We start from the raw sequence: 27,018 nt of genomic DNA, 5'->3' as shown, positions 1-27,018 counted from the left end.
CCACTTAGTGCTATTATTAATATTGAATCCCAATGCCGTGATCAAAGAACTCGGGTTCTTGAGTTTCACAAGCTTTAGGGGAAACACAACTATTTGGAGGATAATCCCACTGTATGCTCCATCTCTCAATATTCAGGAAAAAGATTAAAAGGTCAAAAGTCCATTCCTTGAGCTATTTCATGCATATTTATAGGCTCAAGGGGGGTTACATGGGCCAATGGGCCTTAACTATCCTTAATATCCGTGTATCAAGGCAATAAAGAGGAAATAATCAATGTAGTTATTACAAGATTACAATCTTTTAAGGAAATAAACCAAATCATACGACCAGCCTGGTCGTATCTAATCGTGAGGTTTGACGAAGCAATGTGTAGCTGGTCGATAATCGAACAACATCTCCTTATTTCGAATCTGCCACGTGTCAACCACGTGTGAGAAATCCTTGCCACGTCATCAGCAGCCGTTTTTGGGTAAACACTTACCAATGCTCCTGCGACATTTATGGACCTCATGAACAGAGTCTTCAAGGACTACTTGGATGAGTTCGTGATAGTATTTATAGATGATATTCTAATCTATTCGCGAATTGAAGAGGAACACGAAGAACATCTAAGGTTGACACTGAAAAGGGAAGCATCAATTGTACACAAAATTCAAGAAGTGTGAATTTTGGCTAACTCAAGTGGCGTTCTTAGGACACATTGTTAGTAAGGATGGTATTAAGGTGCACTCAGTAAAGATAAAAGTCATAAAATATTGGCCACAACCAATGAATGCTACAGAGGTGAGAAGTTTTCTTTGGTTGACAGGGTATTACCGGAAGTTCGCAGAAGGGTTTTCAAAGATTGCCACGCCATTGACAGAACTGTTGGGAAAACTTATACAAGATCTTTATTTATTTTCATGTACATCTAATATTAAACAAATTAATATTAGATAACCTAGAACATGATTCTAAAATTGAATTCAAAGAGAAACAATGATAAGAATACTTACAGTATACGCAACGGAATGAATGAGTCATTCCTTCAGTTTCTCTAACCCTTGTATCATTTCTGTCGCAAAGTATTATCAAGAAACTGAATCGATCTTTTATTTTCTTCACAGCCTTCCAAAGTATCCTTAGAATCACCTAGACTAGAGTGGGCAATTCTCAACACATGAGATAGATACAAAGAGAATAAGAGAAAATAACAAAGAGGCTTAGAAAATGACTTGTGTTTATAGAGAATATAAAACCTATCAGAAAATCTGACTTGTGACTTATCAAACTTGTGTTTTGACTTCTCTCTAAGCACTCCTTTTATAAAATCAATTAGGCCATTTAATTTAATTAAAAAATCAATAAAATAATAGCCAATTTGAAGCCCTAGGTCGAAATTATCATGGGCTTTAGGCCCGTGAAATTTCCCATTTGATTATAAGCCCATTGGACTTAAAATCAAGGCTTGTATTATTTTCTATTGATTTAATTAATTAAATAATCATTTAAATCATTTATCTAATTAATTATTTATAATTTGAACCTTGATTTAAACTTATTTATTAATTTAGATTCTAATTTATCTTAATTAATAAATCTGCCTTAATTTCTCTTTTCTTCTCTAAATTATATAACTCTGTGAAACTATCCAAAATTGACCTGGTCAACTTTGATAATTCTAATTGATAATTAAATCAATTAATTGAGACTATCTAGATGATTTTATCCAAGGTACAATGGGGACCATGGACCTATGAAATCAAGCTCCAATAAGTTATCATAAATCTAACAAATAAATTTACTAACTTATTAATTCCTTGTGACTCCACTATAGACTTGGAATTGCACTCTTGAATTCATAGAACGCCCTATAACAAATATATATACGCTACTAATTATCCATTGTTACAACCACAATTGTCACTCAATCATCTATAGACGATCTACAATGAGATGAGACTAAAATATCGTTTTACCTCTCATTGTATTTTATCCTTAAAACACTTAGTTCCTTATAAATGATATTTCAGTAAACTAATTTAATTACTGAAATGAGATCTCTATCATTTAACACCTTGAACCAAACTAAAAGGAAACCACCGTTTCACTTCTTCACCAGGAGCTATAGATATTCATATCTATGATTAACATTCCCACTCAATTATACTACCGAGCTCCCAAGATGTAAGTATGGGCTAGTCCGTAGGGTAAGTTGGTAACGAACAAGTCAAAGAACTCAAATAATACAATCAGTTAGAATACTAACCACTCAAAATTGAGATTGAATTGACCTATGGTCAACTATATGATATGACTAGAATAGATAATAACGGTATGTTTACTTATCTTATCAACTGTCAATATCGGTCATGTCCGATGTAACAAATACATCCGATCTTATCTACTTTGCTAATGTTCTGGAAAGAACATAACACTACAATGTGTAAGTAGATCATATCGTAGATTGACAAGTCAGTGTAAATCCTGTGCACTGACTAATCTTAAGACTAACTTATTTTGAACATATAATCATATTTATATTCCACTGTGATTACGTCACTATAAATACGATCAACTATATGCTCGGGATTTAATAGAAGTTTATATTAAACAAATAATCATGAAAATAAAACATGTGAGCAAAGTGATTGACCAAGTCAAAAAATGATTTTTATTCTTTTATTGATAATAAAATGATATTACAAAGAATTTGGGTTTTAATTAGGGCATAAAACCCTAACAAGAACTGACCAGAAAGGGCATCAAGTTTGTATGGACTAATGACTGTGAGCCGAGCTTTCAGGATTTGAAGAATAGACTTATTATGTTACTTGTATTAAGTCTACCTACAGATAATGAGAAATTTGTCGTATACTGTGATGAATCGAAGAAGGGACCAGGGTGCGTATTAATGCAAGCAGAGAAGGTGATAGCATATGCATCTAGGCAATTGAAAGAGTATGAACAACATTACCCGACACATGACTTAGAATTGGCAGTAGTAGTATTCGCACTGAAGATATGGCGACACTATCTTTATAGGGAGAAATGTGAAATTTATACGAACCATAAGAGCCTGAAATATTTCTTCACTCAAAAGGAGTTAAATATAAGGCGACGACTATGGTTAGAATTAGTCAAAGACTACGACTGTAAAGTATTGTATCATCCGGGGAAGGCGAATGTGGTAGCCGAGGCCCTAAGTCGTAGAAGCCAAGGGAAAGTAATGGCTATAAGAAAAATATGTGCCAAGTTGATGGAAGAAGTAGAACGAGCACGTATAGAGTTGATCATAGGGGGATTAGCAAACTCGACTCTACATTCAACTGTGTTAGACACAATTACATAAGGATAGAATAAGGATCTGCAAATACAAATGTATAAACAAGGAATCCAAGATGGAAATAGCAAAGATTTTACTCTCAGTAACCGTGGAACAATGAGATATAAGGAACGAATATGTGTGTCAAAAGATTTAGAAATTACAAACTACTACAAAATTGACATGGGACGATGGTTTTAGATCGTCGTATGGACTCTCATACGTCCGTCATCTCATGCAATGTCATGTCATATAAAGCATGAAACGATTTAAATAAAAGTGTCATCTCCCATCGTACATGAAACGATGGTTCCTATACAAACCTTGTCTCTTGTGGTACATGAGACAATAGTTTTTGTGCAAGCGTCATCCACTGCAGTAAATGAGACGACAGTTCCTACTCAAGTGTCATCCTCTTGCAGTACATGAGATGAAAATTTATGTGCAAGCATCATCCCCTGTAATACATAAGACAACAGTTTTGTGGAGATCGACGTCCCATGTAGAATATGAAATTTTTTTCATCTCTCTATTTTCAACAACTATATTCATTCATAATTTCTTGTGTAATTACAACATAGTTCAGACAAAATCAATAGGCAGACAAAATCAATAGAACTCAGTATGTTCCAAATCTAAAAATTACAAGATCAAAATGTACACTTTGAATAACTATGTAACTGCTAACTAAAAACTACAATTAGTATATTTTTTTAATTCTGATTTCAAAAGTTACTCTAGCTATGACTCATCCGCTCAAGAAGCTTGGCTTCATTTCGAGTTTCATTAATTTTTCCAAGTGTATATGTATTCTTCCCACCACACTACAAAACAGAAAATAAAAAATTAAGTCAGAAATTAAATTCAATCGAATTGTAGTTCAATAATAATAAATACACTTACATTACTAGTTAGCCATCGCATGAGTGTCTCATTCAAGAAATAGTCCTTCATCATCATTATAATATAAAAATCGCACTCCACTGAAGATGTTTGACGAGGGCAATTGACTACTTTCCACTTGTAATTTTTTTCATTCCTTCCTGTCTTTCGCATAATGTGTGAAGAGACGCATATACATCAATATGAACAGCATATTAATTTTTTATTTCCATATCAAATAACTATATTATATTCTAAAATGAGTTTCAAATGTATTACTTGTTCATAAGGTTCTTCAAATCATTTGGAGGAGATTTTCTAAGTGGATCAAGATAGTAACATGTATGGTCATCTAGATTAATGATCACTAACTTCCAGTGCACTGGATCACAAGCATATATGTTGATTCAAATTTAATAGCCTCACAGATTCACTATCTCAAGGCTCAAAGTGTTTTAAATATTTTGTTGAACTTCAGAAATTCTGCAATTAATATCCAACATTGTGAGAGAAAATAATTAAATAAACAAAAGAACAAAACATACTGGTTTGACATGACCACTAAGGAAAAGATATGGAGTCTTTAATTGAGCCTGAGCTTCTCTCATCCGCTCCACAGACAATGATGGCGTATCCGAACTCTTCATCTGCTTCAACTTCAACACTTCATGGAATTGCTTCATGCGCTGTTCTTGTTTCATTTTTCCAGGCCCCTTTCCATGGAACTTATGAGAAAGAATCTAAAAGGCTTCCTTTGGAGTCGGCTGTCAGAATCAAATAAAGCACTAGTGAGAAAAGAGATGCTTTTGCGTGATCATAAGAAAAAGCAAGAAAAAGAAGCATAATGTCAAAACATGTTGACAGGTTGTAACTCCAAATCAGTCTATAGTGAAAATTCAAGTTATCAGTATACATGCATAAGCAAGCAATCAAAGTATTTAATATAAAGTTGGTGGATGAGTGACTAAAAAAAATTCTTCTAATATAAAGTTAAAAAAATAAAATTATTCCTTTAATTTTGAGGAGTGCTTGCATGGACATAATTCACTCGTGCATTGTGAGTGTCCAACAACAGTTGAATGGCATGGATCCACCAAGGAAGCCTTTTGAGTCCTAGCTAATCAACAACAGAGCAAACACTATAGTCTCCGAACCTTCAGTTGAGTATTAATTTAAAATATATAGATCTGTGAGAGGTCTCTAACCCCCAAAGCCAAAGACTTTACATAAACATTTTACATCATATATAACAAAGCATATGAAAAGATCAAAAGGCTAAGAAAATGAAATGCTTACAATATCAGTCCTTTCAATGTGGATGTCCCTTTCATGATAGACTTTAGGTGGGTGAGTCTCCTTTGAATGGACCAAAGATGAAGTACGAGTCTCATCCTTATTTTGGCGAGGTGGTTGCATCCCCTTCTTTGGCTCATCATCATCATCCCCAACAATGCCAACAAGTTTGCTTTTTCTTTTTGTCCATATTTCAACCACCCCAATCAATACTTTCTTTCAGCGTTCCTCTCTCTTTAAGTAACTCAATCCTGTACCAACTGCAACTTCATGAATAATTTCATCTGGAACAATCTCCTCCTTATCCTCTTTACTGGGATCTTCATCTTTTTCAGTATCATTAACTTCAGTCCACCCACCAGGCTCAATTTTTACTTCCTCGTTAGAAATTTCCGGTTCCTCATCTTCTTCCATAAAAACATCTTCGCCATCAGGCTTATGGGCTTCTGAAAAATAAAAAAGAAACATACAAGTTATTTCTTTCCATTTACGAATCACATGTTTAAAATTTCTCTAAATCTAAAATATGAGAACAAGATTTATGGATAGGACACCAGACTCTCCAACCTGTTATTATTCCTTAAAACATAGCTTAGAAAATGAGAATATAGCACCATGCATGTACAGTACGCTAGATATTACTTTCATGAAATATAATAGATCCCTATTCTCAAAAAATTATTCTACATTATTATTTTGACTAAAAATAAACAGAAAATACCTTCTTCAAGCTGAAGACCCCATACAAATTCTTCCATCTCTGTAAAGACAACCTTGTTTTCATGAGGCTCTCCAGTTGTAGGATTTTGTTCATCAGCAGTCTGGTTGTTGGCAGTGCTGGCGGCAAGAAGTGCAAAAGCCTGAGGACCAGATGGTGCATCGTCTTTCTTTTTGAGAGCTAATGTCCTTGCTCTTGCCAGATATTTATAAAGATCTTCATCATCATCTGCGTAAACTGAATCTTCCTCTGGTTTGGAGGGAAGAGTTTGTTCCAGATAAAAGGTAATAAATTGCAGAGTAAAAAAGGCAACAGAGGACTAAACTTTCTCCTTCAATTAATTGTATTCAATTGGCTCAATTTACAAAATGGAAAGTAAGAGAATAAATAGACCAAAACGGTTATAAAATACATGCTGTGATTGGAGAGAAAATACAGCTCATCAAATATGGTACATCCATTCCTTATTTTGTGTACGAGAGGGAATCTCCAAGGACAATTGCACAGCTGTAGCAATGGTCACAATATTGCAGCTTTAATCGTGTGTTTCCTCATTTGATAGTGGAGGGTTTTCTAATTCCTCTGTTTCAACACGCCCCCTCAAGCTGTGCTGGGGTGATGAGACAACAGCCAGCTTGCCTTTTAAGTATTGGAAGCTTGCGATCGATAGAGACTTTGTGAGTATGTCTGCAGTTTGTTCACTGGAGGGGACATATCTGACCTCGACTTCTTTGCTTGAAACTTTGTCTCTGATAAAGTGGACATCTATTTCGATGTGCTTAGTTCTCGAGTGAAATACCGGATTTGAGGCCAATTGTCGAGCCCCTGAATTGTCACACCAAATGATGGCTGGAGTGTTGCTAGTAATTCCAATTTCTTTGAGTAAAGATTGAAGCCATACTATCTCGGTGCACGCTTGAGCAAGAGCTCTATATTCAGCTTCGGTGCTTGAACGAGCCACCGATTTTTGTTTTCGAGAGCTCCAGTTTATCAGATTACCACCGAGATAAACGCAGTACCCAGTTGTTGATTTCCGGTCATCCAACGAGCTAGCCCAGTCTGAGTCGCAGAAGCTTTCAATTGAGAGATTTGTTGCTGGTGTAAATTTAATTCCTTCTCCAACTGTCCCTGCCAGATACCGAAGAATTTTCTTGCATGCTTGCCAATGGTTTTGAGTGGGAGCTTGTAGGAATTGACTCAATTTGTTGACTGTGAATGCAATGTCGGGCCTGCTAAGCGTGAGGTATTGGAGCGCCCCAATTGTGCTTCGATAGAGTGTGACATGCTCAAAAGGTTGACTGTCCTGTAGGTGAAGAGAATTGTTCTGGTTTATGGGAGTGGGGCATGGTTTGGCATGTATCATGTTGGTTCGAGTGAGAAGATCAATTGTGTATTTGGTTTGGGACAAATGAATGCCATCAGCCCCCCTAGTTGTCTCAAAACCAAGAAAGTAATGAACTGAGCCTAAGGATTTGAGGGCAAAAGAGACATTGAGTTGAGAGATAATGGAGGTAACCTGTTGTGATTTAGTGCCAGTAAGTAGGATATCGTCAACATATACGAGGACAAACATGAGAGCATCACCTTGATGGAAATAGAACATGGAGGTGTCGGAGACCGAATTGTGGAAACCAAGTTGAAGAAGGGTGTTGCGCAAGCGGTCAAACCAGGCGCGAGGAGCCTGTTTGAGCCCATAGAGAGCCCGATTGAGTTTGCAGACATGGTTTGGATAGGTAGAGTCAATGTAACCTTCGGGTTGAGACATGTAAATTTCTTCATCAATAGTGCCATTGAGAAAGGCATTGTTGATGTCAATTTGCTGAATGTCCCAATCGTATGTGACGGCCAAAGTGAGAACAAGTCGAATGGTAGGTGGCTTGACGACGGGACTGAACGTTTCAAAGAAATCAACACCTGGTTGTTGTTGGAATCCTTTGGCAACAAGGCGTGCTTTATGGCGTTGAACGGAGCCATCGGAGTTGTGTTTGATGCGTAAAATCCACTTGTTGTCGACAACATTCATTGTATGGTGGAAGGGAACCAGCGTCCAAGTTTTATTTTTGATTAAGGCAAAGAATTCCTCATCCATGGCATGTTTCCAGGCGGGTATGGCAATGGCTTCAGCGATGGTGGCAGGAATGGAAGTGAGAAGGGCAGAGGCAGTTTTAGCGGATAGAGAGGCAAGAAAAGTTTTTGGTTTGAAGATGCCGGCTTTGGAGCGGGTGATCATGGGATGAGTGGGTAGGGGAGGTGGGGAAGATGTTGGTGGAGAGGACGATGATGTGGATGCTGAAATTGGAGAGTTGTTATTGAAAGGGAGATGAGTGCCAAGAGGTATGGAAGGGTAGGATGGAACTGACCTTGGAGTTTCATGCTGAATGTTGGAGGATTGAGGTGTGCCACGGGGAGGTGAAGATGCATCTGGGATTGCTGAACTCATGGATTCTTCAGCTGGTGCCGAATTTACACAATCATTTTCCTGTTGAAAAGTACAGAGAGAAGGTAACCATTGACTGTATTGGATAGTTGGGGAAGAGGAAGACTGAACTGTGGAGTCAAGAACGTGAAAATCAGTGGAGAAAGGAAATTCATGTTCATTGAAAGTGACACTTTGAGCTATATAAATACGGCCAGTTGGATGTAAGCATTTATAACCTTTGTGGTGTAGACTATATCCTAAAAAGACACATTTGGTGGACCTAAAGTCTAATTTGTGTTTGTTGTAAGCTCTAAGATGGGGAAAGCATGCACAGCCAAAGACTTTGAGAAAGTGTAATTTTGGTTTGACTTGAAAGAGGACTTCGATTGGTGATTTGTGATCTAAGGTGGGAGTTGACAGATGATTTATAAGAAATGTGGCTGTACTAAAGGATTCCCACCAGTAGTGCAAGGGCAGTGAGGCTTGGGACAGTAGTGTGAGGCCCATTTCGACAATGTGACGGTGTTTTCTTTCCGATTTTCCATTTTGAGGGTGAGTGTGTGGACAAGGATGTTGAAAATGGACACCTATGGATTTGAGAAATGGTGCAAGACTTCTGTATTCACCTCCCCAATCAGATTGGAGAGTTTTAATTTTTGTATCAAACTTTCTTTCAACAAACTTTTGAAAGTTAATAAAAATGTCTTTGACTTCAGATTTCAGTTTGAGTGGGAAAATCCAAGTAAAATTGCTAAAATCATCAATGAAATGGACATAATATCTATATCCATCTTTAGAGAGAATGGGGGCAGCACCCCAAACATCAGAGTGAATCAACTCTAGAGGTTTGCTGGAGCTGTTTTGGGAAATGGCATAATGTTTATGTTTTGATTTTCCTATATGACAGGCATCACAAAAGGGAATTTCATATTTAAAAGCAACTTTTTCATTAGCCAACATGACTTTCATTACATTGAGATTAGGATGACCAAGACGTTGATGCCATACACTAACATCAGATTTTGATTAAGCAAGTAAAGACTCTCCACCATGGACAGTGGTGGTTTTGACAGACTCGATAGAACTTGAAGTGTTTGAGAGACTGGTGGACTTGAGCAGAACATGTGGAGAAGATGACTGTGTAAACTGCAGTTGATATAATCCATGGTTAAGCATTCCCCGAAGCAGCTCCTTCCCCGTGATTCGATCCTTCACAAGACAACAGTCAGCATGGAACTCAACAAAAACATGATTATCTTTTGTAAGTTGAGAAATAGAGAGCAAATTTTTGGTTATGGCAGGGACACATAAAATATTTTTGAGATGCAAATAATTTGGTGAATGTGATAGAGTGAGTTTGCTGTTACCAGTTTGAGTGATTGAGAGAGATTGGCCGTTTCCAATAACAAGATGAGTTATACCTTTTTGGTCCATTTTTTGCTGCAAGTTGGATGCATCTGCTGTGATGTGATTTGTGGCTCCGCTGTCTATATACCAGGCATTTTCATCAGGGTTGATAGTTGAGGTGAGGAAGGCTTGTTGATGGTTACCTGAGGCATTTTGGTTGTTGAAAGGATAGCCAGAGTGGTTTTGCTGGTTTGGTGAGGAGAAGTTGGAACTGGCAGGTGCCTGGAAGGAGATATCAAACCTGTGATAGCATTTTGAGGCGATGTGACCAGGACGAGTGCAGAGTTGGCACACTATACGATTTCCTCGACCACCTCGACCACGTCCGCGGCCACGATTGGGAAAACCACGACCAGAGAAAGATTGGGATTGAGGTTGAAACTGAAAGTTTGAAGGCCTTCTAGATTGAGAGGCAAAGTTGGCACTTGGAGGAGTCTGGTCCGTGGGAGTATTGATTTGGTCCAGACGCATTTCTTGGCTTTGAAGCATATACTGAACTTCTTGAAAGGTGAGTTGGTCATGGCGAGAAGTGAGGTTAATGACCACGGCTTCATAATCATGACCGAGACCGCCAAGGATGTAGAGAATAAGTTCTTCATCAGGAATTAGTTGGCCAGCAGCAGAGAGATTGTCTGCCAAATTTCGCATTTTGAGCATATAGTCGTGAATGGAGAGGTTTCCTTTCTTCATTGATTGAAGTTGAAATCATAGTTGAAGTGTCCTGGCTTTAGAGCTGGTGACAAAAAGAAGTTCAAGGGTATTCCACAGTTCCATGGAGGTTTGACATCGAACTATGTGACCAAACATTGATTCAGAGATAGAGTTCATGAGCCAACTTAGGATAGCTTGATCATGGCGTATCCAGATAGTGTATCCGATATTGACTTGGCGAGATTCACCAGGGACAGTTCCTCCGATTGTGCTGTCAACAAACTGTGGTGGACACGGTTTAGTGCCGAGAATGAACCCATCGAGTTCTTGAGCTCGAAGTGCAGGTAGGACTTGTGATTTCCAAAACGAATAGTTTGTTCTGTCGAGTTTTATTGTGAGTGGAGCCAAATGGGAAGAAGGGAAGAAGCCTGGGGCTTGACTGAGGGTTGATGACCCAAGAGAGTAAGCTGCATGTGGTGTTGGAATGGGAAGAGAAATGGAAGGTGAAGGAGTCTCGACTCCAGGAAGGGTGGTGGCGACTGTGGTGGGCAGAGCAGCACTCTGGTTTGTTGCAGAGGAGTTTGTGTCTGATTCTTGTGGGGTAGCCATGGACGTGAGAACCTGGGCTCTGATACCAAGATAAAAGGTAATAAATTGCAGAGTAAAAAAGGCAACAGAGGACTAAACTTTCTCCTTCAATTAATTGTATTCAATTGGCTCAATTTACAAAATGGAAAGTAAGAGAATAAATAGACCAAAACGGTTATAAAATACATGCTGTGATTGGAGAGAAAATACAGCTCATCAAATATGGTACATCCATTCCTTATTTTGTGTACGAGAGGGAATCTCCAAGGACAATTGCACAGCTGTAGCAACGGTCACAATATTGCAGCTTTAATCGTGTGTTTCCTCATTTGATAGTGGAGGGTTTTCTAATTCCTCTGTTTCAACAGTTCCATTTGTAATTATTTAGATGCCTCATCTGCTTTAGCCAATGCTGTCTGGTATGCAATATTCCTCCTTTCAGCCTCAGCTCTCTCTTGCTCTTGTTTAACAGACTGCCACTTCCCATCCTTACGGAAACCAAGATCACCAATACCTACAGAAACTGCTTCTGCTTCAAGGGCATCTAAGTCTAGCTTATCCTTTTTTTCGCAATGATTTCTTTTTCTTGGGCTTTTTAAACTGAACCATTTCTTCAGAAGTACAGAAATCTGATGCTGTTTTTCCAGGCAAGTTGAGATCTTCAAAGCGATTGGTTGTAGAAGAACCTTGTAACCTTCTACCAAGCTATAACAAGAGGAAGGGGAGAAAAATCTCATGAGAAAACATACTTTTACATATGAAAACACATAATAATATAAACAATAAACATTCGGGCACAAGGAAGAATAAAAGAGACATTCAGGCACATGAAGAGAAAACCCAAAACGATATTCACATACACCCGAACACTGTTATGTTTCATCTTTTTTTTCCTTTTATAATATGATGCATAAAGTTTTATTAACAAAATGAGCAGAAAAAGAAGGAGCAGAATAATTTAATAAATAGAAAGAAAAAAAATAAAAAAACAGACCCCTCAACTATAAATTACATCTATTTTGTTATTGCGAGTAAAAATTACAAGGGAAGAAAATAATACCTCTTCAAGTCTCTTCTCTTCTTCATTAGTAACAAGTCCTCGTTCATCTAGAGTTACGCCCTGCATAGAAGTATCAATACAATACATCAACATTTCTTATGCATTTTGAATTTGAAAATATAATATAAAGTAATAAATGAGAACAAGGAGAAAAGAAACTGACAGGCCTCCCATCACTTATGTCTACACTAGAAGGGGAAAGGGAAGGAATTGGACAAGTCAGCACAGAGGGAGGGGGGAGGGGGCACATCATGAATTAGTTATAGGAGAGCAACTTGTGTGTGAGTAGGGTATACGGTATTGTGGCTTACTCGAGTGGTTTAGAATAAGAGAGTATTGGTTAGTTTGTTTGGGTGAGAAGATTGTGGTAATCTGTAAAACTTTTGGAGAGAACTCAGGCTCTCAAATTCGTGATAATTTAATACAAATATCCATTTCCATTGCCATTGTTTCCCTGGATTTCACTGGTTTATTCTAACCTAAGCAGGAATCGCATATCAATTGGCATCAGAGCCAGTAAGATTCAATATGGGACCGAAGAAGGACTCTCAGCTAGAAGCCTTGGAAGAGAAGTTCGAAGCTCTTCAGACAGAGCTACAATGAAAGGTGACGGAGGTCCATTCAGACCTGCAGCAGTTTCCGAAAGAGCTCGAGTTGTTTCCTTCTATTCCCGAATTAAAATTTTCTAAAATGCTTTAAAGAAATACAAATATAACCCAAGTATATAAATATCTGTAAAACAATTTTTAAGCCAAGTATATAAATATTTAATAATTATATTAATATAAATTAAAATACTATTATTAATAATAATATTTAAAATATAATACTAATTTATTATTTTTTAGTTTGTATAAGTTAAATTTAATATATATAAATAAGTACAAATTTAAATTTGATCATTTTAAAAAAAAAAATATCTAATTGATTTTATCTAATAAAAATTTGATTACTTAGTAAAATTTTGATTATAAATGGATTAAGGTCATCTCCAACGTGCCGCAAATATGGTGATGCAGTGGTAGCTACAATGCACTACAAGATTTTTTTTATTATTATATTATATTTTATAATGTTTAAATCTATTTTTTTATTCCTTGTTCTTTTCCATCACCAGTTTTTCCGTCTAGATGCAAAGAATTTTCTATGATACTTGGGTTCAGAATATAGCAACCCTTCCTAAAGACATGATAATTTGTTATCCCCATCCTGTGACTAAAATTTTGAAAATTTGTGACATTACAATGTGGTGCCTGGAAAACTCCAAGAGGTAAATGTAAATGTTCCGTAAGAGTAATTTTCCAAAACAGTTTTTTTTTGAAAGAGGATGCAGACAATTTCACATGGTTATTAACTTATGAGGGGATATGACTCAGCCTCAGACATCATAGTTCCACCTAGGAGAAATGACATGATTAGATTTCACAAACATGACAAATCAGAGCATAGCAAATACTAATTAAGAGAAGCGAATGCAACAACTTATCTACTTATAGGCATATAAAATCAACATTCAATGAGTTCCCCTACATGTTATCCAACAATATACTCAAACCAAGCAGCCAAAATAGTAATTCTAAATTAACTCAACATACATGCTATGCTACGGGAACAACACTGTACGCCCTAATCAATCCAATCAGTGACATGATCATCATTTTCCCCTGAGAAAGAAAAGAAGTTACCAATGAGGGAGAGGGAAATATTTAAATAGCATATACATACAAATATAAGCTGTTTTTATGGCATACTTTCGAATTCTTCATCAGAGTTATGTTGTCTCCTTTCAAAATTATCCTCCTTGAGGAACAAGGAAAAAAAATCAGACCTAAGTATATCGACAAGCACAAGAGAATGGGACGAGAAATTAAAGACACATACCCAGTGTCTTGCTGCTCTTCTTCTTGACATTGACTTCTTCAGCATCATCAAGAACCAAATTCATGTATTCATCAAAACCCTATAAAACCACAAATGAAAGCCCTTAAGAAAACAATTTAAGAGTTTTGCGCAAAGGTACTACATATATTTACAAGAGGTGTTAAAAAAGACATGAGATATACATGAGCCAAATTATACTTGAGTTGAGACCTACTGAGTTAGTCACTTATTTAGACATCTATAGGAGTCTGTTAAGAAAAAGTAAGGTACATGATGAATGACTAGGGAAAAAAACATTTTAATTCTTGCTTGACGATCCACCTTGTCATGATTTCAAAAATAATTACTAGAGGGATATTACGCATATGCTGGTAAACAATGAAAAATGCATTATTTCAATTTCAATATTAGTTACGGTCTTGCAGAATATGAAGCATATGATGTCTTCAATAATGCAAATAATAGTCGTAGTTACAATCAAGAATTTAAAGTTTAATACGAAGCTCCATTGTTATAGGAAGAGCACAAAAAGTCATAACCAATTCTTTGCATTGCTCATGGTGCATTATTAATCAAACAATGAAAATTAATAATCCACAAAGTAATGACTAATAGCTCAGTGAATCCAACAAGTACTGTTAGCATTATTGAAATCCAAAACTATTCAAAAATCAAATAGATTCTTAACAAATTAAGAAATACCCAACAAGTATACCACATTGAAATGGTAGATCGATGAATCTTGCAAAGTAACTAAAGAAGAGGCCTTTAACTTCCAAAGATAGCAGGACTTGAAAGCCAATCAATCAACTTAAACTAGGACTGCAACATGAACAAGAAGCAAAAAAAGAATCAAACAAAATGTAGCTCTTCTACAATACAAGACAGTTTCTATAGACTCTACAAAAGACCCAATTCGGCATTCTAAATCTTCAATCCCAGAAATCAGAAGAAAGAAAGTTGAGAAGAATTTTTGGGAGTTTGAACTTTGAGAGGAAAAAAAATAAAGAAAAAGGAAATATGAGAGAGGGCGGAGGTCATACCTGGGGAATCCGTAGTGCACCTGAGGTGTTGTCGCCTGAGAAGGAGGAAACCAGTCACCTGAGGTGTTGCTGTCCTGGGGTCGAACGGTGGTTGGGCTATTGTCTTGGGGTGCTGTCCGGGTTGTCGAACGGAGGTGAGGGGTGCCGTCACGGAGGAGGTGTTGCACGCGGGGTTGTCGAACAGAGGTGGAGGGGGTCACGATTAACCTAGAAATAAGTCATTCTTTAAAAAAAATAAAGAAGAGAAAAATGAGGAATTTGCCAAAATGCCTTTATCAGATATTGATATTTGCAAAATGACTTTTTTATTTTAATTAATTTTTATAGTTATTACATTTTTTAAAATCTGATGATGTGGCAGGATTTTTAAACAAAATAAGTTTAATACATATAACAAAACCCTAAACAATAGTCCATCGTGTTCCTCCCTTCTCTTTCACATACCTCTCCCTCTCCTTCTCCATTGAAGACAACAACCTCATTCTACCATGAAAAGTTCGCTGGCGACGAGCTCCGGCCACCCTCAACAGCGACAAGATTTTTCCTGGTATTTATTTTCTTCTACTTATTTCCACAATAGTTTCACTTTCACTCATTCCCTTTCTCTCTTATGCTCTTTATTTTGAAGAAAATATAATGGAAGCAACAATGGAAGAATCAACTACATTTTTTCCGTTGTCATCAAATGAACAAGTAAGATTATGATTATAGTTTAATGAATTAGAATGATTAAGATTATGAGTTTAATGGATTAGAATAATTTTGATTTTGAGTAAATTGATGTACAATTTGAAAAAAGTGAAAATTCTATAATTTTAAGTTTATTTTCATTGTTAGAGTTCATCATTGTTCTGAAAATTATATGAATATTGAGTTGAAAATTACACTAAAAGACCATATGTAACTTATAGAGTCGCCTAGTGCAATTAAGGGTCTTTTAGGGTATCTCGGTGTAATTTTCTTCTTAATGTTAAAATACACTAAGCAACCTTCTGTGACATAAAGAATAAAATTGAACTAGGTCGCTTATGGTCGCTTAGTGTATTTTAACATAAAGAATAAAATTGAACTAAGAGACCCTCATCGCTTATGGTCGCTTAGTGTATTTTAACATAAAGAATAAAATTGAACTAGGCGACCCTCATCGCTTATGGTCGCTTGGTGTATTTTAACATAAAGAATAAAATTGAACTAAGCAACCCTCAGGGTCGCTTATGGTCGCTTTGGGTCACTTAGTTCAATTTTATTTTTTATGTTAAAAGACACTAAGCGACCACAGGGTCGCTTAGTTCAATTTTTTTCTTTATGTTAAAATACACTAAACGACCCTAAGCGACCCTGGGGTCGCTTAGTTCAATTTTATTCTTTATGTTAAAATACACTAAGCGACCCTAAGCGAGGGTCGCTTAGTTCAATTTTCTTCTTAATTGTTAAATACACTAAGTGACATTTGAGACCCTCTGGGTCTCTTAGGGTCGCTCAGTTTAATTTTGTTCTTGATGTTAAAATACAATAAGCGACCTTTGCGACTCAGAGGGTCGCTTAGTTCAATTTTCTTCTTAGATGTTAAAATACACTAAGCGACCTTTGCGACCCTTTGGGTCTCTTAGGGTCGCTTATTTCAATTTTCTTGTTGATGTAAATATACACTAAGAGACCTAACCCAACTTAGGGTCGCTTATTTCAATTTTGTAATAAATATTTGCACTTATTATTTACATTGTATTTTGTTTGTTTGGTAAATTTCAGATTTCTAGAACTATTTTGACAACAGAGCTTTCTTGTGTCTCGAGTGTTATTATGAATGAAAATGTTCAAACGAAATCTAAAGTTACCATTAGGTCTTCGATGCAAATATTTGAAAAAATAAATTCTTGGTTATCAAAAACTGACAAGATTGTTTTTAGAAAATATGGTCAGTTGGGTCATTTGTTGGACCTCCCTTGGAAATGGAAGTTTTGGGGGGCCTTATCGCACCAGATAATTGCAAGGAGGATAAATTGTAAAAAAAAAGCATGAGTTGTGGTTTTTGATAAATGACAAACTTGTGAGATTCTTTATCCAAGAGTTTGCAATAGTATCTGGATTATACACTGGTGGCGAATTAACACCAGAAGAACTAAATGTGGTTTCATCAAACAACAATTTAAAGAATAAGTACTCCAAGGATAGGTCTATAAAAATAGAGGATGTAGCAAATGTGCTAGATAATATACCAAAAGAGGAGAGAACGAAAGACAGAGTGAAGTTGTGCTTTATCTACCTACTAATTGCATTTCTGTTAAATTCAAGTGCCGGTACTACAATAGATTTATCTTGGCTACGACTAGTGGACAATTTGGAAATATTTGATAAATATCCTTGGGGGAGGCTGGTATATGAGAAGATTATAGATCAAATCACTCGTGTAAAGTTCCGGAAAGATCATAATAAAGATATTATCAGGTGGAACTTCATATGTTGTCCTTGGATATTTCAGGTAAAAAAATCTAAAATTTTGTATCTAAATTTTGATAAGTATGGCTTATCATATGTTTTTCATGCCTATAATTTATGTTTTGATTCTTATAGATATGGATCTGTGAAGCAATGCCAAAATTGGGAGAAATGATTGGACAAAGAATTCCAGGAAATCATATTCCACAGTGGATTGGTTGGAAAATAAATGTTAAGGTCCAAAATATCACAGTTGCAAGAATATCCAAAGTAATAGAAGAAGATGATGAGGTATTTATCCACTTATAAAAATTGCTTATGAATTTTTTAAAACGCAAATATATTTGGTTATGTTAACTTATTTTACTTTTCTTTATTTGGTTTTTCAGTTCTTTGTGCGACCTACTCTAGTTCCAAGTGCGGAAGAGAAGGTACAACTGTTCTATGAAAGACTTCATAACTATGTAGACAATGCAGATGACACTATAGTTCAGATTTCTTCATTTTTAGGCGGCAATGTCATCTTGTGTAATAATCCTCGTATTATTGTGGGAGTAGAGGTAAGCTTTATCATTCAATTATTTCATAATAATTAGTTAATACTAGTTTTATTTTCCAACTTAACTAATATTGAATAGTTGATGCTTTTGGGCAGCATGTGGATGAAATAACCTATATATTTAGAAAACGAATGGAAAAATTTCAAGACATCTTTCCACAAGATAGATGCATTTTGACTGATGAGTTTGGGAAATATGTTTGTGAGTTATATTGCAAGTCTCGAAAGACTAGCACCACAGTATACAAAAAGTCTCCACAACTAATGTCATTTGTTGATGCAATCAGACCCATTAGAGGGAGAGCTTGGTCCAAAGTGAATTACTTCTATGTGCCATGGAACAATAATAACAAAAATTGGATGGCATTGGTAGTAGACATTAGAATGTGGACAATATGGATTTATAACTCCAATCCAGACTATTGGATCTCCATAGAAGTAATGGAAAGATCAGTGCAACCACTTGCATAATATTTTCTGCTATTACTTCATGATAGTGGTCATTTTAATGAATTTCGTGCTCAATGTATGTACTTCATGAAGATAGAAGTTGCCCCCGCAGATACTGTTCCTCAAAGCAATAGAATGTAAGTTTCATTTAAATTTACATGTATGAGTCAACTTTTAAAGATAATACTAATATAGTTAACCTTGTCTTTCATAGAGGAGATTGTGGTATATTCATGCTGAAGAACAATAGAAATGCACATTGCTGGTAAGTGCAACGAGTCAGCTAGAACGTTGCTAAACGATGACAACATAGATACTTTTAGACAGACATATGCAATTCAATTATATGAAGGTAGTGCAGATCCCTAGTTAGATATGTTTTTTTTTTGTTACGAACATCCACTTTTGGTGTTATGTATTTCTTACTATATTGAAGGACTTATGCATTTACACCTAATTTATAAGAGACCCTAAGGGTCACATTGAAGCATTTACACCTAATTTATAAGAGACCCTCAAATTGCACTAAGAGACCTTGAGGGTCGCATTGAAGCATTTAGACCTAATTTATAAGAGACCCTCAAATTGCACTAAGAGACCTTGAGGGTCGCATTGAAGCATTTACACCTAATTTATAAGAGACCCTCAAATTGCATTAAGAGCCCAATAGATACTAAGAGACCCTAAAGGTCGCATTGAAGCATTTACACCTAATTAGTAGTCCTAAAATTGGACTTTTATATTGCAATTCAATGATGAAAGTACTTATGGAGTGATACTAATTGGATTATTTATTGTTGATCCCAAAAGAGGGTGTTTTAATATTTAAACTTGCAAGTGCATGAATCGTTTCAGAATATAATGTTCATGTAAGTACGAGGTCGAACCCATGGGAGTTGACTAACATCAAAAGAAACTATTTCAAACAAAGCAAGAATATTCTAACCTAGCTCCAAATATTTGATGAGATTTTGTTTTAGAAAAATAAAAGACAAGTAATAAAAAGATTTAAGATTAAATAGAAAAATGGTTTTCAAATGAGATATGTAAAATAAAATTATTAAGAGATTAGAATCCACAAAATGCAAGTTCAATAGTATTTATAAGTATATTGATTCCCAAGTTTAGATATAGTTGAAATAAATCACACTGTACTTTTTTTCAAAATACATTTTCTATTCAAGCACAAGTTACTTTAAAAAATGTAGGATATTTCTTCACTTATATAAGATATAATTTCTAAGCATTAGTTGTGTTACAACCTAATGAAACTACAAAAAATCAAAGAGATCATGTTTAGGCAAAATATGATACTTATGCTCTAAGAATTAGATGTGAACAATTTAATGAAAAACATTTAATCAAAGAATATCATATTTTTGTACAATGAAGAGCTAAGTGTAATATGCTTTAAAAATCAATAATAGATGAAAAATGCATATCTTTGATAGAAAAATCGATAAACAATGTTGCACAAATGGGAAATCAACATACAACAAAAAATACTATCTAGTTACATTTTGCTTCATCATCATCTTAATAATCTTGAAAAAAGATTAGAAGCTCATAACTAGATTGAAATAAAAATTACAAAATAACATACTTGACATGCTCTTCAAAAGATGAAAATGGTAGAGAAAATAGTGAAAAGAAGAGAGAAAATATGAAGTGTAGGAGAGGTTGAAAAGATGAAGAAGAGCTCTCCCAAATGGTCTTACAAGACTCTATTTATAGGCAAAATATGGAGATTAAATTAATCAAATTAAAATAAATAAATTGATTAATTTAATTGTGTTGGGAAGTGGTAGGATAAATAGAGTAAGTGTAAGAGAATTGGAAATATGAAATGTTTGGTTGGGTAAAAGATTAGTGAAAAGCTAGGGTAAAAAAAATGAATTAGGAATGTTTATTTAGGTGAGAAAAATAGAGAAGAGTGAATTGATATTTGAGTGAAAAGAAAAATAAAACATTGGGAAAGAATATGATTTTTTAGCCTTTTTGGTGGCTGTGTTCGGTTGTGGTTGGCCCGTGAGGAGATGCTGTCTGGGGAGTGAACTGAAGAGGGCCCAGGTGTGCTTGGGTGGGTGCTTTGGAGGCTGGCTGTGAGGGTAGGTGGCAGGCGCTGAATGGCTGGTGGCATTTGACTTGGGGCTGGAGAGATGAATTGGGCCACGGTTGGGGAGAAGGAAATGGTCAGTTGGCTGAGTTGGTGGAGACAAACGGCTGGGAGCAGCTGGGCAAAAGAGGACAGCTGGCGTGGATTGGGGCTTGCTGGTCCGAAGGTGGCTTCGGTGGAGTGCTGATGCTGAGGTGGTTTCGGCGTGGGCCTGGGCTTCGAAAGCAACCGGGCCTTGGTGTGGGCCTGCTGAAGAAGATGGCCTTGTGCTAATTTTTTCTATTTCTTCTTCGCAAATGCCAATTTTCTTTCTTTCTCTTTATTCTTCAAACACAACAAAGATACAACATAATTCCTACACCATAAAAAATTAAATTAAATAACAATCAAATATTTTCAATTATAAATAAATCATATTAATTATTTGAAAATACTTAATTAGAACTTAATTTAATTTATCAATAAAGATCAACAAAATTGCACTTTTATTTTACTTCTAACTAAACTATATTAATTACACATAATTTAAACTACAACATATTATAATAAAATATCTATAAAAATATATAAAAATCTAGAAAATTACAATAAGACTAATAAATGTAAAATTACTTAAAAACTTAATAAATCAATTAAGAATTCAAGAACTAAGCAACAATTAACACATAAAAAGTGGTAAAATAACTCTATTTTGTAGAGTTATCATTTATCAACAATAAAATCGAATTCAATAAGTAAATCACTTATACAATATTATTAAACGATCAGACTATTATAATTTAGACATCACTTACAGGAGACCCTCAAATTTCACTAAGAGACCCTGAGGGTCGCTTTATATGCATTTACACCTAATTTATAAGAGACCCTAAGGGTCGCATTGAAGCATTTACACCTAATTTATAAGAGACCCTAAAATTGCACTAAGAGACCCTAAGGGTCGCATTGAAGCATTTACATCTAATTTATAAGAGACCCTAAAATTGCCCACGAGACCCTAAAATTGCACTAAGAGACCCTTAGGGTCGCATTGAAGCATTTACACCTAATTTATAAGAGGCCCAAAAATTGCACTAAGAGACCCTAAGGGTCGCATTTAAGCATTTACACCTAATTTATAAGAGACCCTAAAATTGCACTAAGAGACCCTAAGGGTCGCATTGAAGCATTTACACCTAATTTATAAGTGACCCTAAAATTGCACTAAGAGACCCTAAGGGTCGCATTAAAGCATTTACACCTAATTTATAAGTGCACTAAGAGACCCTAAAGGTCGCATTGAAGAATTTACACCTAATTTATAAGATACCCTAAAATTGCACTAAGAGACTTTTAGGGTCGCATTGAAGCATTTACACCTAATTTATAAGATACCCTAAAATTGCACTAAGAGACCTTTAGGGTCGCATTGAAGCATTTACACCTAATTTATAAGAGACCCTAAAATTGCACTAAGAGACCCTAAGGGTCGCATTTAAGCATTTACACCTAATTTATAAGAGACCCTAAAATTGCACTAAGAGACCCTAAGGGTCGCATTGAAGCATTTACACCTAAGTTATAAGAAACCGTAAAATTGCAGTAAGAGACCCTGAGGGTCGCATTGAAGAATTTACACCTAATTTATAAGAGACCCTAAAATTGCACTAAGAGATCCTTAGGGTCGCATTGAAGCATTTACACCTAATTTATAAGAGACCCTAAAATTGCACTAAAAGACCCCAAAATTGCACTAAGAGACCCTAAGGGTCGCATTGAAGAATTTACACCTAATCTATAAGAGACCCTAAAATTGCACTAAGAGACCCTAAGGGTCACATTGAAGCATTTACACCTAATTTATAAGAAGCCCTAAAATTGCACTAAGAGACCCTAAGGGTCGCATTGAAGCATTTACATCTAATTTATAAGAGACCCTCAAATTGCACCAAGAGACCCTAAGGGCCGCATTGGATTATATAGATTAAAAGAAAGATAAATCTCAACAGAGTTTACATAGATTAAAAGAAGAAACTGTGAACATAGTGCTTACAAAACTATACAATAATAAATCACATATTAGTTGTGCTTCTAACATCTGATGGCGCATGACGACTTGGACACTTCTGTGCATTATGTCCTGATTGCCCACATGCCCCACAATTATATTGTCTCTTAGAACTTCACCTTGGGAAGGTATGCGGTTGATTTTTGGTCGCCCTTAAGTCATGTCTTCAGGTGGTGCTATCACCTGTATTGCAATAACATCTTTAGGAATGTTGGTCCACTGCGAGTTTGGGGGAACAGGGTATATAGTTTCAACATATGCTAACAACCAATATTCTGAAGTGTAGAATTTTGAACACATTGAATATATAAGTTCCCCAATATTTTGAGGTTGGGACTTTCCTGCTGCTACTATGGCACGAACACATGGAAGCTTCTCGATATCAAAAATTTTGCACGTACAACTTTTTGACCTTAAATTCACTATTGCATCGAATTCCTCGCACATTACATTGTACTCATTCTCATTTAATTGGAGTGTTATCAATGAACCAACTTCATCCCATCTTTTTCTTAAGGTTTCCTCTTTCTTCAGTGTTAATGGAGTTGTCACAGCATATGCTTCTCGACGACGAGAAAGGAACCACTGTCCCATGGTGCTTATGATAAAATCGATCATAGCAATAATTGGATACTCTCTTGCCTTTCGCATCAAATTATTCACAGTCTCAACTATGTTAATTGTCATAACTTCATATCGATTACCACCAAAATGTGGTCTCGACCACTTTTTGAACTCGACAACTTCTCAAGATACTTAGCAACACGTGGATATATTTTGTGAATATGGTCAAAATGTTTATTAAACTCTTCGATACGGTATGCAATTGCAAATTTCTTGTACAATTTAGTCGAAGCAATGCTTTTGAAACGATGTTTTATATTCTGCTTTACGTGCCAATAACATGCCCCATGAGAAGCCATAACATAACCATGACGCACTACATGTTCGATACTTTGATGTCTATCAGAAATAAAACACAAGTCTGAGCTATTAGGTATCAACTCCTTCAACGTCTCTAAGAACCAAGTCCATGAAGCCTTATTCTCATTATCAACCAAACCCCATGCAATGGGGTAAGTATGATATTCACTATCTTGTGTAGTTGCTACTAATAATACACCCTTATGCTTAGTTTTGATCCAAGCCGCATCTATACCAATTACTTTCCTCATGTAGGTGAACCCTCTTATAGCCACTCCCAAAGCCATAAAAAAGTACTTGAACATATTTTCTGAATCAAGTTAAATGTGGGTAACTGTGCCTGGATTTACCTGCTTTAAAATATGACAATACGAAGGGAGCAAGGAAAAATTTCTTTTGCTGTTCCTCTAATCAAATTTTGAGCCCATTGTTTTCCTTTCCAAGCCTTCCAATAACTGACTTGAACTTTCATTTCCTCGCGCATGAATCCTGCGAGGCTTCTAGGGTTGAGTGGATCCTTACTGTTCTTAAAGTGTCCTTGTACACGAGTACCAATAACACGGCTGGATGCTTGTCTATGATTGGAATTTTGGTTCATCAATGGGCAAGTGTGTAGACCATGGTATTGTCGAATGACAAAGAATTCTGAATCTTTCATCTTTGTAGCACGTACTCGCCATAAGCAATTTTCACTAATACAACAAACTTTCTTCAATGATTTGTTTGATCTTATTGTTCTTATTTCAAATCTCCCATTAATGGCAATGACACTAAGATAATAACTCAATTCATCCTTACTTGCAGAGTGTCGACCCACATTTAAATCAGATCCATCGTGTCTCCCACTATTTTGACTTGCTTCTCTGGTAAATTCTCCAATATCAAAATTTTGATAAGGGATGATCTGACCACTCTCGACTACATTGTCACCTCCCTCAGTTACATTGTTATTTTCTTCAACTAATTTATCACATTCCTCGAGTACATTGTCACCTCCCTCGTGTACTATATCATTTGGTGTTGGATTGGAACCAATGATGTCTCCATTGTTCTGCACTAGATCTTCATTTGAAACTTGTTCGATTATATGAAAACCAAAATAGCTATCATAAAAGCTTCCACTATCAAAATCACTATCATCACAACCAAACTCATCATCATCACCATCACTGACAAGATTTGTCTTTCCTTTATCTTTATTCTTTTTAACGCACACATAAGATCCTCAACATCAGAATCATTACAAACCTGACTTGGTGCCATCTTACTAAATGTTTCACTAACTAACTTATGAGTAATTTCAATTTCATACAAATTTCGACCAACACCTATTTTTTGTAGACTTTATCCACTAATTGATGAAACTTTATACTTCTATCAACCAAAAGTCCCTTGTTGCAACCAGTACCAAACCATTCCCAAATGCGTTTATCTACAATCTTTCACTCACCATTATAGTCCATGCAAATAAAGGCATAATCCATATCTATCATAAAGTTAAATACTTAAATTAACAAGTATAAAATAAAAATAACATATCAATTAGCTTATAATTACTTTAAAGCCATACAAGTTCATTTTAAAACATACAAAATAACCCTAAGAGACCCTGTGAGACCCATATGGGTCGCACATGGTCGCTTAGTACAATTTTGGTCACTGCTGAAAATTGCACTAAGAGACTCTGTGAGACCCACATGCGTCGCATATTGCCAAGTCGTCTTCAACCTTGTGTTGGACCTATTTTTACACTAGAATTTCATTTTTTCAGTAGAAAAAGGTATATTTATGCTAAATATAGTTATATAACTTGAAATAATGAATACCCAATTGTAAAAACTGAGATTCAAGTAAAGTACTAACATTTACAGTAAATGAGGAAAGGAGAATCAGACCACTCACGTTCAAGAGTGCATGAGGATTTCTCTTTCCTAGGGTTTCTTTTTTATTTTCAATCTAATTCCGAGGATTCAGCCAAAAAATATACATTAATGTTAATTAAATGAGTTTTAATTAAGATTTTTTGTTAATTAAAAAGAAAGGCCATTTTGTTAATAAATTTTTTTGAAAAGCTATTTGCCTAATAAAAGTTTCCATTTAGGTCATTTTTACAAAACACTGAGAAAAAATTATTTCTTTTTTAGAAAATAGTTTTTATTAGTTTTAAAAGAAAAAAATAAAATTAATACTATAAAATTTTAATAAGTATGGTTGTGTTTAATTGGTAAAAAAATTATATTCTTTAGTAACACTTAAAAAAATAGTTTTTTATTTAATTATTTAAAAATTTAACAATTAAACATAAAATGTGTTTGGTAACTTTATTTTTATTTGTTATTTTTTAAAATTTATTAAATTTTGAAAATAGAATTTTTTCAATTTCAAATTTTTTTTAAACCGTTTTCAGCTTTTTGTTTCGTTTTTTTTTCTTCTCTTCTTCAAATAAACACCTCATATTGTTAAACAAAAAATAAAAATCAAAGTTATCAAATGCATTTATTACGCGTTTGATAACTTTTGTTTTTATTTTTTGTTTAACAATATGAGGTGTTTATTTGAAGAAGAGAAGAAACATAAAGTCAAAACGGTTTAAAAAAAATTAAAAGTGAAAAAATTATATTTTCAAACTTTAATGAATTTTAATTAAAATTTTTAAAAATAATAAATAAAAATAAAGTTACCAAGCACTGTTTTATGTTTAATTGTCAAATTTTTAATTAACTAAATAAAAAACTATTTTTTAAGTGTTACCAAATAACACCATCATTAATGAATTTTTAATAAAATAAATCTTCTTTTATTAAACATATAATAAGCAATTCAATTAGCAATTGATATTACAAAAAAGTATTAAAAATTTAAACAATTATTTGAATAACTCATTTAAAAACAAAACTAATTCTTTAACTAGTAGCTTTTGTGTGTTGCAAATGATTAATTAATACTTTTTTATTAATATATTTACATAAAATATATTAAATTATATTAAAAAAATACAAATTAAATTAGTACTTGATTAGAAAATTTGTATTGCATTATGTTATCCAAAAAACAGGCACCGATGACGTGGCAAGTGATTTCTGGACACGTGGCTGACACCTGGCAGAATTCTGTTAGAGTATCGACCAGTAAAATATTGCAAGCATAGGCAGTTGGGCTTTTCCTACGACCAGCATGGTCGTACATTCCGCGTATTTCAAGATAATTTTATAAAGATCTTAGTCAATCCTGAGATTGTC

General features: G+C 35.1%; 1 protein-coding gene, 1 long non-coding RNA gene and 1 pseudogene across 2 annotated transcripts; all 3 read right to left on the bottom strand.

Moving 5' to 3' along the window:
- Positions 1-3,881: 3,881 nt before the first annotated feature.
- On the bottom strand, positions 3,882-4,990 carry LOC133831055 (uncharacterized). The gene is made up of 3 exons (XR_009892367.1): positions 4,733-4,990; positions 4,209-4,348; positions 3,882-4,129 (listed from the first exon to the last, which is right to left on the bottom strand). It is a non-coding gene; the product is annotated as an uncharacterized LOC133831055 (long non-coding RNA).
- A 472-nt stretch (positions 4,991-5,462) lies between these two features.
- LOC133832748 (SART-1 family protein DOT2-like) lies at positions 5,463-12,573 on the bottom strand (annotated as a pseudogene).
- A 10,435-nt stretch (positions 12,574-23,008) lies between these two features.
- Positions 23,009-23,542, bottom strand: LOC133832747 (uncharacterized). The gene has a single exon (XM_062263055.1). The coding sequence runs from the start codon at positions 23,540-23,542 to the stop codon at positions 23,009-23,011; it is 534 nt and encodes a 177-aa protein (XP_062119039.1).
- Positions 23,543-27,018: the final 3,476 nt, after the last annotated feature.

Source organism: Humulus lupulus, chromosome 4 (genome assembly GCF_963169125.1).
Source record: "Humulus lupulus chromosome 4, drHumLupu1.1, whole genome shotgun sequence".
NCBI lineage: Eukaryota > Viridiplantae > Streptophyta > Magnoliopsida > Rosales > Cannabaceae > Humulus > Humulus lupulus.
This window is presented reverse-complemented; position numbering and strand designations above follow the sequence as displayed.

Excerpts from the sequence above, each read along its gene's own strand:
- LOC133832747 (XM_062263055.1), bottom strand. The coding sequence starts at position 23,542 with ATGACAATTAACATAGTTGAGACTGTGAATAATTTGATGCGAAAGGCA.